At 48.8% G+C, this 15230-nt stretch overlaps 1 protein-coding gene across 1 annotated transcript in view; it reads left to right on the top strand.

Moving 5' to 3' along the window:
* Positions 1-2120: 2120 nt before the first annotated feature.
* The window catches only part of LOC132394807 (uncharacterized), a 63983-nt gene continuing 50873 nt past the window's right edge, over positions 2121-15230 (top strand). The window contains exons 1-2 of the mRNA XM_059971213.1: positions 2121-2169; positions 3825-3938. Coding sequence (XP_059827196.1) covers positions 2121-2169; positions 3825-3938 — 163 coding nt within the window. The remainder of the gene's footprint in view (positions 2170-3824; positions 3939-15230) is intronic.

Raw genomic sequence — 15230 nt, 5'->3', positions numbered from 1 at the left:
TGGCTTTGTAGATAAATTGAAATTAGAACTGAGATGGGATAGAATCCAGTGAGAGAGAGATGCAATTTCAACACCAGGGCAACAGGAACATTTGGGAACATTGATCCAGGGGGCAAAGGGATGGGAGGGAACCACAGAGACAGGTGGACAGTCTCAGTCACACCCACCGATGGGCATCGAACATGTTGTTGGAGCAAAATTACAGAGACAAGAGCAAATCAGGGATTATTCTTGCACTTCAGGTTAATCATTGAACAAATAATTTAGTGATGGGGAGGAAGACTGATGATGCTGAATCAGGTGCAGCTGGATCTGATGGTTTAAAACAGTTCTCAACAAGAACATTTACTGTTATGTATTTTACATTTGGGGTGATGAGATGGAGGGTTTGCCATTGGTAACAACTGGGGTGAGAGAGTAACAGTAAAAGTGGGGTCAAGGTTGGGATTGTGATTGATCCCGGGGGAGCTAGCATTGATTGATGTCCAGAATGGCCTTCAGTGTCATAATCAGTCTGCATAGATTGTTAATGGTTTTCACATGCTTTTTTTATTTCTCCACAGGACGTCTGGGATACAGATTTTATTTTCTAATCCTGTGGATCTGTAATACTTTGTCACTTTTCGCCATGTACATTGTGTTAATGTATTGGTCTGTGGTTGGAGGTACGTGACCAATACTCTTATCATTCACAATTGTTTAATTCAGAATTTTTTAATGTTGTTTCCTTGTACACAAATGTTAAGGAGAGCAAAATAATTATTATTCTGGAATCAGAATCAGAATCAGAATCAGACTTTAATCGCCAAGTACCTGTGCACATACAAGGAATTTATTTCCGGCAGATGTTGTCTCTCTGCTCATAACAATAATAATGATCAATATAAATGAAAATATAGATTATACATACAAGTAGTGCAATACAAGTAATAGTTAGCCAACAGTTAACCGGCAGTTAACTGTTCAGCAAAGTGACCGCAGTAGGGAAAAAACTTCTCCAGTGCCTATTAGTCTTAGTCTGGAGGGATCTGAATGATGCAGCTAAATCATAATATTTAAATAATAATAATAATAATAATAATATTCACTTCAGACCCCATGGTACTGAGGTGGAAACAGACCAACCCTAATCCTGAGGGGCTGCTGATGTGCCGGATTTGATTGAGGTTTAATTGTGTTCATACAATGATATCACAGTGTCAGCACACAGAGACCAGCAGTTTATTGTCTCTGGGTTAGTTTCCTGGAGTCTCTACCCAGTTCCCATCATGAGAGATTCCAGTGGGATGCTCAATATCAGCCTCTCAGGACAAGCTGAGGGGAGTAACTACAGGACCCACATCCTCCAAACCAGTGCGAGGGAAGTGTTGCATTTTCAGAAGTCTGGTCTTGGCCATTTAAACAAGTGATGGGGACTTCAGACGGTGTTACTGAGGCTACATTTACTCACTGAGAGGAGACCATGGCAGGTAGTCAGGAGCATCTCCAAGATCCAGTCTAATGACATTGCAGTTTCCCGACAGGAGGATGTTGCACAGGAAATGGCATCACCAGTGTTCCGGATGTGGAAACACCATTAGGGTGTGAGGATGACCACTGTACACAGCACACTATTGAATTTCTGTTGAGGGCATTTCCACTCTGGAAAAAGTAAATCCCAACTGTAAAACACTGGATCAAAACGGTGCTTTGTAAGGGAATTTCTGTGGTAACGTTTCTCAGTCCCAACGTGTAGAAATAGCTTCCGTCTACCATTAATATCTTGAAAACTCCAATTACACCTGAGTAAACGGCAGGGAATGCAGTCCTGGTCTGTGTAATCTCTGATAATTTAACACTGCAGTACACCTCTGCCTTTGGATGAGACATGAAACCAAGGAACCATTTATGTTCCCTGGTAGAATGTAACGGATCACCTGGTGCTATTTCCTAAAGAGAAACAAAGTTCTCACCAGTATCCAAGAAAATAATTCTCCCAACCAGCATCACTAAAGCAGATTTAGCTTGGCTGTCAGAGGCAGAGGTGGCAATGGATGACAAATAGTGTACTGCAGTGATTGGTGCTCGGTCCCCTGTTGTTTGTCATTCACATTAACGATTTGGACAAAAATGTAGGTGACATGATCAGTAAATCCATGGACAACAGCAAAATTGCTGTGATAGTGGACAGTAAAGAAAGTTGTCTCAGTGTACAGCAAGACCAAGATCATCTGTGTCAGTGGGCATAGGAATGGAGATGGTAATTAACTTAGGACAAGTACATAGTTCCCTGGAAGTGGTGACACAGACAGACAGGATTGTAAAGAAGGTGCGTGGTGTGCTTGCCTTCATCGATAGGGCATCGAGTACAAGGTTAAGATGTCAGGTTACAACTGTACCATCTTTAGTCCGACCACACCTGGAGCATACAGTTTCAATCTTGCAGACTTAAATAAATGTAATCATAAATGAATATTATATAATCAGAATTATGTTTATTAGCACCAGCATGTGTCGTGAAATTTGTTAACTTAGTGGTAGTTCAATGCAATACATAATATAGAAGAAAATAATATGAGTAAATAATTAAGTAAATCAATTACAGCATATGTATATTGAATAGATTAAATATTGTGTAAAAAAATGAAAGTGAGGTCATGTTCAGTGGCTTACTGTCCATTTAGGAATCAGATGGCAGAAGGGAAGAAGCTGTTCCTGAATCACTGAGTGTGTGCCTTCAGGCTTCTGTACCTCCTACCTGATGGTAACAGTGAGAAAAGGGCATGGCCTGGGTGTTGGGGTTCCTTAATAATGGACGCTGCCTTTCTGAGACACTGCTTCTTAAAGATTTCCTGGGTACTTTGTAGGCTCGTACCCAGGATGGAGCCGACTAAACTTACAACCCTCTGAGGTTTCTTTCGGTCCTGTGCAGTATCCGACCCCCACCCCCTACACCAGACAGTGATGCAGCCTGTCAGCATGTGATTAGACTAGAAAGAGTGCAGAAAAGATTCACCAAGATGGTGGGCAGAATTAAAATAGATTTTCACTGTGGCTCCCATTCACAGAATTTGTCTCAATTTTTCAATCTGTGTACATCAGTGAATAGATATGCAGAGTCAAAGCAGCTGTCAGAAACACTCCTGTTTCCTTCCTCTGTTCACCATCTGACATTCCAACACAAACATCTGGAGTGACGGAGCTGGTGACAGTGACTGACATGTCTGAGTGTTCAATGAATGCCGTGTACAGCTTTTTCTTCTCCGATGGACTGTTGACCACATCATGAAATGAGGGAAATTAGGTTGCAATCACACTGAATGCAGCCAGTGAGGAATCTCCACCAGTGAAAAATTGACATCAACCTCCAATTATGAATAGCAGACACTATGGAAACTGCTCAGAATTGGAATGGAAATTTCAGCAATTTTCTGTGAAATTTATGTTTTCTCCATAATCAGTTGTTGTGGATGTTGGGAGGAAGAAACTACGGACCTTAATGAGCTCCTTAAGGTCTGGCCATTGGAACCAGAAGGAGCAGCCAGTGCAGAAATTGGCAGCAGGTGACATGTAAAGACTGGGCTGGAGACCCACGTGGAAAATAGAGTGGGCACAGTGAATTATTCATTCTTCCCTGACACTGCAGTTCAGTGTCTTGTTAATCTATACAGGGTCTGCTGGTGCAGGTCTGGGTCACAGGTTGGCACACTGGGTGGGAATTGGCATCTTCCCTTCACTGGGACATCAGTGTAAGAGTTTGGTTGTTGCAACCACTGGAAGTTTTCATTGACATTTCTCTGGAGCTTTGTTACATGTTTGCTTATTTGATTTATTTTTAATTGCAGGCCTTTCAGCGTTGGACTTTGTTGTGATTTGTGTCTTGATCGTAGGATTGCAGCTTTCCTCATTTTATATCAATGAACTTCCGTATGTGACCAAGATCAAGGAATTACTGAAAGGTATCTGTCATTGTTTAATACACACTTGGATATCACTTTGCAAGCAAGTGAAATGTGACGTATCTTCAAAAAGAAAAGGGTATCAAATTAAATCTCATCTGAATTAACAACACCTTATCCCAATTCTTCCAGTCCTCTACATTTAGGTGAAGTTGTCCTGTTCATTCCAGTTATGAGCTGATGTTTTGCAGTGACACAGAATGCCTGGAAATATTTGGGAATTGTCTCTGAACTGACTCCAGAGGGTCTTTAACAGAAGGGACGCTGAGAGGGGCTGACTCGATTCATTTGTGTTTCACATTGTGTTGAACTTCAATGTAACACAAAATCAGTTTGGAGCTGAGGACCAAGGAAAAGGATCCCCCCATGATCCAGACAGTGGCAAAGTTGGGAAGGAGTAGGACTGTCTCCCTTGTGACTCTCTTGGATACTTACAACAACATTTTCATTCAACAGCAGCTTTCAGCTCTGTGTCTTTCACCCCCAAGTTCCTTTCCAGCTTATAAAACATCAAAGTTCAAAATATTGTTATTCCTTCCTCATCTCCTCATTCAGGAACTTCCTGGCCAAGTCTACATCACAAATAAACTTTCAACACAGATTATAGTTCAAGAATAGTAGCAAAACCTCCAGTTCCTGGCACTAATATAATTAATTGTATTAATTCGTAAGGTTGTGCCTTTCGAGCCTGATTGGAATTTTTTGAAGATGTGACTAAACACATTGATGAAGGAAGAGCAGTAGATGTAGTGTATTTGGACTTCAGCAAGACATTTGATAAGGTACCCCATGCAAGGCTTATTCAGAAAGTAAGGAAGCATGGGATCCAAGGGGACATTGCTTTGTGGATCCAGAACTGGCTTGTCCACAGAAGGCAAAAAATGGTTGTAGATGAGTCATAGTCTGTATGGAGGCTGGTGACCAGTGGAGTGCCTCAGGGATCTGTTCTGGGACCCTTACTCTTTGTAATTTTTTATAAATGACCTGGATGAGGAAGTGGAGGAATGGGTTAGTAAGTTTGCTGATGACACAAAGGTTGGAGGTGTTGTGGATAGTGTGGAGGGCTGTCAGAGGTTACAGCGGGACATTGATAGGATGCAAAACTGGGCTGAGAAGTGACAGATGAAGTTCAACCCAGATAAGTGTGAAGTGGTTCCTTTTGGTAGGTCAAATATGATGTCAGAATATAGTATTAATGGTAAGACTCTTGGTAGTGTGGAGGATCAGAGGGATCTTGGGGTCCGAGTCCATAAGACGCTCAAAGCAGCTGCGCAGGTTGACTCTGTGGTTAAGAAGCCATACGGTGTATTGGCCTTCATCAATCGTAGAATTGAATTTAGGAGCCAAGAGGTAATGTTGCAGCTATATAGGACCCTGGTCAGACCCCACTTGGAGTACTGTTCTCAGTTCTAGTCTCCTCACTACAGGAAGGATGTAGAAGCCATAGAAAGGGTGCAGAGAAGATTTAAAAGGATGTTGCTTGGATTGGGGAGCATGCCTTGTGAAAATAGGTTGAGTGAACTAGCCCTTTTCTCCTTGGAGCAACAGAGGATGAGAGATGACCTGATAGAGGTGTATAAGATGATGAGAGGCATTGGTTGTGTGGATAGTCAGAGGCTTTTTCCCAGGGCTGAAATGGTTGCCACAAGAGGGCACAGGTTTAAGTTGCTGGGGAGTAGGTTCAGAGGAGATGTCAGGGGTAAGTTTTTTACTCAGAGAGTGGTGAGTGCGTGGAATGGGCTGTCGGCAATGGTGGTGGAGGCGGATACGATAGGGTATTTTAAGAGACTTTTGGATAGGTACATGCAGCTTAGTAAAATAGCGGGCTATAGGTAAGCCTCGTAATTTCTAAGGTAGGGACATGTTCGACACAACTTTGTGGGCCGAAGGGCCTGTATTGTGCTGTACGTTTTCTATGTTTCTATGAAAAGTTCTGTGAAGCTTCAGAGGCAAATTGCACAATAATATGTCAGCAAGTCACAGGGAACAATAATGATGCAGGTGACCCTGGACTGAACATAGAGTTCGGTTTGAAAGGAGGAGCAGAAGTGCAGAGTTTCAGACAGGGAAAGTCAGAGTTTGGTCTTTGTGGTAAATCAAAACACACACACCAGTGGTGGAGAGATGAAGATCAGGAGTTCACAGGAGAAGAGAGTTAGAGAAGTGAAGGAATTTCAAATGCATGTGGACTAAACTGTTGTAGAACTGGGTCAGGGAATGTGAGGTATACAGATTCAGCAGGTTCTGAGAGCACAGATGAGATTTTTTCAAGCTTTTTATTAATATCAACATAAGATTAATACATAGATATTGGGATTGCAAACTTACAAAATTGAAATGAACATAAAAGGATACAGAAGCAATAAGTACAACATAGTTAAGTCTTCCCAAATCATGAATGATGCAAATATCATATAAATGAAACACAAAAAAAACTAGGTATAACATGTTGAAAAAAAGCAGAAAAGAGAAAAAGAAAAAAATATATTATTACCCTAAGAAAAACTAATCTAACAAACTAACTACTAACTAATAAAGAAAAAAAGGGATGTTTATAGTATCTATAAAAAGATAAAAAATCATCAGTGTCCCCAACTCCGATCCTCTCAACATATATATATATAATCAAAACCGGAAAAACAAATAGGATTGGAACAGGATCAAATGACGTCATGTGAAAATATTGAATAAATGGCCTCCAAATCTTTTCAAATTTAATAGAAGTGTCGTATACGATTAATGTAAGAAATGCAATCATCCGACAAGCAGAAGAAGATAAATGAATTGACTCCATCATTGGTAAACCAAAGATTGTGGTAATAGAATGTGGTTGTAAATCAATGTTCAATACCATGGAAATAATATCGAAAATGTCTTTCCAATATTTTTTCAGAAATGGACATGACCAAAACATATGAGTTAAAGAAGCTATCTCAGAATGACATCTGTCACATATAGGATTTATATGGGAATAAAAACAAGCCAATTTATCCTTGGACATATGAGCCCTGTGCACAACTTTAAACTGTATCAATGAGATTTTAATCATTTGGCATAATAACAGGACACCTAAAACAAACATCCCTGAATCAGTAAACATCAACATGGTTTTGTGAGAGGGATATCATGTTTGATCTATTTATTGGTCTCTTTTTACAGTGATAATGTGCTGTGGGTAAAGGTGGATCTGCTGTGTGTAGATTTCCAGTGAACATTTACTATGGTGTCATATCAAAGGTTATTGTGGAGAATGTAAAACAGGAAGAAGACAGTAGGCATAAATGAGTCTTTTCTGGTTGTCAGGATGTAAAAGTGGATGCCGCTGTGTTTGGTTCTGGGAACAGAGATTTTCATAATTTTCTGTAATGTTCTTGATGTGGGAGATGAAGGAACCAGATTTGGTGGTTAAATTTGACAGCAGCATAAGGAGGAAAGTAAATTGTGATCAGGACGTATGGAGGGTCCAAAGCGATGAGAATGGGCAAATCATCTGACAAATGGGGTGTAAGGTGGCAGTATGTGGAATTGTTCATTTTATCGGGGAAAACAAAGGAGTGTATTATTGAAATGGGGAGAGGTTGCAGATGCAGAGGGAGCTGGGTTCACTGGGCATCATTAGCAACTGGGACAATTTCAGCTTCAGCAAGTAATCAGGGAAGGTATCAGAGTGTCACATTTATTGTCGAGTGAACTGACTATACAAGAGTTAAATTATCTTCTGTTAAATAGGACATGTTCAAGTTCAAGTTTATTGTCATCTGACTGTACATAATACAACCAAATGAAACAACATTCCTCCAGACCACGGTGCACCCACAAAACACAGATCACTCACAGCACAGAAAACAAAATATTACCACAAATACATTAATAAAACATAACTCAGAGTGCATGTAGTGTGCAGCACAGGTAAACAGTAAACAGCTTGCTGAGGGGGAGCAGTTTCAAGTTTCTGGGTGTCAACATCTCTGAGGATCTATCCTGGCCCAACATCTTGATACAATTACAGTGGCAGCGGCACGATAGCGGCTATATTTCCTGAGGAACTTGAGGACAACTGGGATGTCACCAAGGACACTCACAACTTTCTGCCGATGCACTGTGAAGAGCTTTCTAACTGGTTGCATCACCGTCTGGTGTGAGGGTCACTGTACAGGATCGGAATAAGCTGCAGAAAGTTGCAAACTCAGTCAGCTCCATCATGTGTGGCTGAGCACAGTTCCAATGCCACATTCAGGTTTGCTGACAACACCACTGTCACAGGCCAAATCAAAGTGTTGATGAATCAGCATACAGGAGGGAGATTGAAAATCTGTCTGAGTGGTGTCACAACAACAACCTCTCACTCAATGTCAGAAAGACCAAGGAGTTGATTACAGACTTCAGGAAAAGGAAACCAGAGGTCCATGAGCCAGTCCTCATCAGAGGATCAGAGGTGGAGAGGGTCAGCAGTTTTAAATTCCTGGGTGCTACTATTTCAGAGGACCTGTCCCGGGTCCAGCATGTACAGGCAGTCCCTGGGTTACTTACGAGTTCCATTCCTGAGTCCATCTTTAAGTCGGATTTGTATGTAAGTCGGAACAAGTACAACCGGTATTATTTAGCGTCAGTTAGTCAAACATTTGTCTTAGTATATAGTATATATTTTACATTTCTGTGCATATAAAACACTTAAGAAACATATGTATTCCAATAATTAAACCACTGTGTTGCTCAGTAATAATTGTAGCTTTCATTGGGGCAGAGCATTTCACACGTTCCATTATTCTCACTTTATCCGTTATCCTTTAAAATTGTTCCGATCATTGACCGACTGCAGCCTAACGCTTTTCCAATGACTGATGGCGTTTCATCTCTTTCCAAACGCTTTATTATTTCCACTTTATTTTCGATCACAATCACTTCCCGTCAATGGAACAGAAACACTGCGGGCGGCGGATCCCGAGCTCCGCCAGCTTCTGAGGTCCGCTGGGTACTAAGGACCACCGCACTGAGACAGGCTAAATGGGACAAGTGGGGGCTGTGCTGTGCTTGGGTACTTGATCCTCCACATATTCCGCGTGGGAATTCAAACTGGAGGTGGCAGTGTTTTTTTTAAGGAGGTCGAGTTGTGAGCTCAACATCAACCCAGCACGGACGGTACGGGAATCATTGGATCCACATCAACCTGGCACGGATGGTACGGGAGTCACCGGATCCACATCAACCCGGCACGGACGGTACGGGAGTCACTGGATCCACATCAACCCGGCACGGACGGTACGGGAGTCACTGGATCCACATCGACCCGGCACGGACGTACGGGAGTCACCGGATCGACATCAACCCGGCTTGGACAGTACGGGAGTCACTGGATCGACATCAACCCAGCACGGACAGTACGGGAGTCACTGGATCCACATCGACCCGGCACGGACGTACGGGAGTCACCGGATCGACATCAACCCGGCTTGGACAGTACGGGAGTCACTGGATCCACATCAACCCGGCACGGACGGTAAGGGAGTCACTGGATTGACATCAACCTGGCACGGATGGTACGGGAGTCACTGGATTGACATCAACCCGGCACGGATGGTACGGGAGTCACTGGATGGACATCAACCTGGCACGGACGGTACGGGAGTCACCGGATCGACATCAACCCGGCACGGACCGTACGGGAGTCACTGGATCCACATCAATCCGGCACGGACAGTACGGGAGACACTGGATCGACATCAACCCGGCACGGACGGTACGGGAGTCACTGGATCAACATCAAACCGACACAGATGGTACAGGAGTCACCGGATCGACATCAACCCAGCACGGACGGTACGGGACCAACCGGATTGATATCAACTCGGCACGGACGGTACAGGAGTCACTGGCAACCCGGCAGGGACGGTATGGGAGTCACTGGATCCACGTCAACCCGGCACGGACGGTACGGGAGTCACTGGATCAACATCAACTGGGCATGGACGGTACGGGAGTCACCGGATCGACATCAACCTGGCACGGACGGTACAGGAGTCACCGGATCGACATCAACCCGGCACGGACGGTACGGGAGTCACTGGATCCACATCGACCCGGCACGGACGTACGGGAGTCACTGGATCGACATCAACCTGGCACGGACGGTACGGGAATCATTGGATCGACGTCAACCCGGCACGGACGGTACGGGAGTCACTGGATCGACATCAACCCGGCACGGACGGTACGGGAGTCATTGGATCCACATCAACCCGGCACGGACGGTACGGGAGTCACTGGATCGACATCAACCCGGCACGGACGGTACGGGAGTCACCGGATCCACATCAACCCGGCACGGACGGTATGGGAGTCACTGGATCGACATCAACCTGGCACGGACGGTACGGGAATCATTGGATCCACATCAACCCGGCACGGACGGTACGGGAGTCACCGGATCGACATCAACCTGGCACGGACGGTACGGGAGTCACCGGATCGACATCAACCTGGCACGGACGGTACGGGAGTCACCGGATCGACATCAACCTGGCACGGATGGTGCGGGAGTCACTGGATCGACGTCAACCCGGCACGGACGGTACGGGAGTCACTGGATCGACATCAACCCGGCACGGACGGTACGGGAGTCACTGGATCGACATCAACCTGGCACGGACGGTACGGGAGTCACCGGATCGACATCAACCTGGCACGGACGGTACGGGAGTCACTGGATCCACATCAACCTGGCACGGACGGTACGGGAGTCACCGGATCGACATCAACCTGGCACGGACGGTACGGGAGTCACTGGATTGACATCAACCTGGCACGGACGGTACGGGAGTCACTGGATCCACATCAACCCGGCACTGACGGTACGGGAGTCACTGGATCCACATCAACCCGGCACGGATGGTAAGGGAGTCACTGGATTGACATCAACCTGGCACGGATGGTACGGGAGTCACTGGATTGACATCAACCCGGCACGGACGGTACGGGAGTCACCGGATGGACATCAACCTGGCACGGACGGTACGGGAGTCACCGGATCGACATCAACCCGGCACGGACCGTACGGGAGTCACTGGATCCACATCAATCCGGCACGGACAGTACGGGAGTCACTGGATCGACATCAACCCGGCACGGACGGTACGGGAGTCACTGGATCAACATCAAACCGACACAGATGGTACAGGAGTCACCGGATCGACATCAACCCAGCACGGACGGTACGGGACCAACCGGATTGATATCAACTCGGCACGGACGGTACAGGAGTCACTGGCAACCCGGCACGGACGGTACGGGAGTCACCGGATCGACATCAACCCGGCACGGACCGTACGGGAGTCACTGGATCCACATCAATCCGGCACGGACAGTACGGGAGTCACTGGATCGACATCAACCCGGCACGGACGGTACGGGAGTCACTGGATCAACATCAAACCGACACAGATGGTACAGGAGTCACCGGATCGACATCAACCCAGCACGGACGGTACGGGACCAACCGGATTGATATCAACCCGGCACGGACGGTACGGGAGTCACTGGATCCACGTCAGCCCGGCACGGACGGTACGGGAGTCACTGGATCAACATCAACTGGGCATGGACGGTACGGGAGTCACCGGATCGACATCAACCCGGCACGGACGGTACGGGAGTCACCGGATCGACATCAACCTGGCACGGATGGTACGGGAGTCACCGGATTGACATCAACCTGGCACGGACGGTACAGGAGTCACTGGATTGACATCAACCTGGCACGGACTGTACGGGATTCACTGGATTGACATCAACCTGGCACGGACGGTACGGGAGTCACTGGATTGACATCAACCTGGCACGGACGGTACGGGAGTCACTGGATTGACATCAACCCGGCACGGACGGTACGGGAGTCACTGGATTGACATCAACCTGGCACGGATGGTACGGGAGTCACCGGATTGACATCAACCTGGCACGGACGGTACGGGAGTCACTGGATTGACATCAACCCGACACGGACTGTACGGGATTCACTGGATTGACATCAACCTGGCACGGACGGTACGGGAGTCACTGGATTGACATCAACCTGGCACAGACGGTACGGGAGTCACTGGATTGACATCAACCTGGCACGGACTGTACGGGATTCACTGGATTGACATCAACCTGGCACGGATGGTACGGGAGTCACTGGATCCACATCAACCCGGCACGGACGGTACGGGAGTCACTGGATCCACATCAACCCGGCACGGACCGTACGGGAGTCACTGGATCGACATCAACATGGCACGGATCGTACGGGAGTCACTGGATCCACATCAACCCGGCACGGACGGTACGGGAGTCACTGGATCGACATCAACCCGGCACGGACGGTACGGAAGTCTCTGGATCCACATCAACCTGGCACAGACGGTACGGGAGTCACTGGATCGACATCAACCCGGCACGGACGGTACGGGAGTCACTGGATCCACATCAACCCGGCACGGACGGTACGGGAGTCACCGGATCGACATAAACCCGGCACGGACGGTACAGGAGTCACCGGATCAACATCAGCCTGGCACGGACGGTACGGGAGTCACTGGATCGACATCAACCCGGCACGGACGGTACGGGAGTCACTGGATCGACATCAACCTGGCACGGATGGTACGGGAGTCACTGGATTGATATCAACCTGGCACGGATGGTACGGGAGTCACTGGATGGACATCAACCTGGCACGGACGGTACGGGAGTCACCGGATCGACATCAACCCGGCACGGACCGTACGGGAGTCACTGGATCGACATCAACCCGGCACGGACGGTACGGGAGTCACTGGATCAACATCAAACCGACACAGATGGTACAGGAGTCACCGGATCGACATCAACCCAGCACGGACGGTACGGGACTCACCGGATTGATATCAACTCGGCACGCTCGGTACAGGAGTCACTGGCAACCCGGCAGGGACGGTATGGGAGTCACTGGATCCACGTCAACCCGGCACGGACGGTACGGGAGTCACTGGATCGACATCAACCGGGCACGGATGGAGCGGGAGTCACCGGATCGACATCAACCCGGCACGGACGGTACGGGAGTCACTGGATCGACATAAACCCGGCACGGACGGTACAGGAGTCACCGGATCAACATCAACCTGGCACGGACGGTACGGGAGTCACTGGATCGACATCAACCCGGCACAGACGGTACGGGAGTCACTGGATCGACATCAACCCGGCACGGACGGTACGGGAGTCACCGGATCGACGTCAACCTGGCACGGATGGTACGGGAGTCACTGGATCGAAATAAACCCGGCACGGACGGTACGGGAGTCACTGGATCGACATCAACTGGGCACGGATGGAGCGGGAGTCACCGGATCGACATCAACCCGGCACGGTCGGTACGGGAGTCACTGGATCGACATAAACCCGGCACGGACGGTACAGGAGTCACCGGATCAACATCAACACGGCACGGACTGTACGGGAGTCACTGGATCGACATCAACCTGGCACGGATGGCACGGGAGTCACTGGATCGACATCAACCCGGCACGGACGGTACAGGAGTCACCGGATCGACATCAACCCGGCACGGACGGTACGGGAGTCACTGGATCGACATCGACCCGGCACGGATGGTACGGGAGTCACTGGATTGACATCAACCTGGCACGGACTGTACGGGATTCATTGGATTGACATCAACCTGGCACGGACGGTACGGGAGTCACTGGATTGACATCAACCTGGCACGGACTGTACGGGATTCACTGGATTGACATCAACCCGGCACGGACGGTACGGGAGTCACTGGATCAACATCAAGCCGGCACGGACGATACGGGAGTCACTGGAACGACATCAACACGGCACGGATCGTACGGGAGTCACTGGATCAACATCAACCCAGCGTGGACAGTCAGGGAGTTACTGGATCGACATCAACCCAGCATGGACGGTACGGGAGTCACCGGATTGACATCAACCCGGCACGGACGGTACGGGAGTCACTGGATCGACGTCAACCCGGCACGGACGGTACGGGAGTCACTGGATCGACGTCAACCCGGCACGGACGGTACGGGAGACACTGGATCCACATCAACCCGGCACGGACGGTACGGGAGTCACTGGATCGACATCAACCCGGCACGGACGGTACGGGAGTCACTGGATCCACATCAACCCAGCACGGACGGTACGGGAGTCACTGGATCCACGTCAACCCGGCACGGACGGTACGGGAGTCACTGGATCGACATCAACTGGGCACGGATGGAACGGGAGTCACCGGATCGACATCAACCCGGCACGGACGGTACAGGAGTCACCGGATTGACATCAACCCGGCACGGACGGTACGGGAGTCACTGGATCGACATCAACCCGGCACAGACGGTACAGGAGTCACTGGATCGACATCAACCCGGCACGGACGGTACAGGAGTCACCGGATTGACATCAACCCGGCACGGACGGTACGGGAGTCACTGGATCGACATCAACCCGGCACAGACGGTACAGGAGTCACTGGATCGACATCAACCCGGCACGGACGGTACGGGAGTCACCGGATCGACATCAAACCAGCACGGACGGTACGGGTCACCGGATTGACATCAACTTGGCACGGATGGAACGGGAGTCACCGGATCGACGTCAACCTGGCACAGACGGTACGGGAGTCACTGGATCGACGTCAACCCGGCACGGATGGTACGGGAGTCACTGGATAGAGATCAACCCGGCACGGACGGTACGGGAGTCACTGGATCGACATCAATCCGGCACAGACGGTACGGGAGTCACTGGATCGACATCAACCCGGCACGGATGGTACGGGAGTCACCGGATCGACATCAAACCAGCACGGACGGTACGGGAGTCACCGGATCGACGTCAACCCAGCACGGACGGTACGGGAGTCACCGGATCGACATCAACCAGGCACGGACGGTACGGGAGTCACCGGATCGACATCAACACGGCACGGACGGTACGGGAGTCACCAGATGAACATCAACCCGGCACAGATGGTACGGGAGTCACTGGATCGACATCAACCCGGCACAGACGGTACAGGAGTCACTGGATCGACATTAACCCGACACGGACGGTACAGGAGTCACTGGATCAACATCAACCCGGCACGAACGGTACGGGAGTCACCGGATCGACGTCAACCCAGCACGGACGGTACGGGAGTCACCGGATCGACATCAACCCGGCACGGACGGTACAGGAGTCACCGGATCAACATCAACCTGGCACGGACGGTACGGGAGTCACTGGATCGAC

Source organism: Hypanus sabinus, chromosome 5, assembly GCF_030144855.1.
Source record: "Hypanus sabinus isolate sHypSab1 chromosome 5, sHypSab1.hap1, whole genome shotgun sequence".
NCBI classification, from domain to species: Eukaryota; Metazoa; Chordata; class Chondrichthyes; order Myliobatiformes; family Dasyatidae; genus Hypanus; species Hypanus sabinus.
The sequence above is the reverse complement of the archived record's forward strand: the minus strand, read 5'-3'. Positions and strand labels throughout refer to the sequence as shown.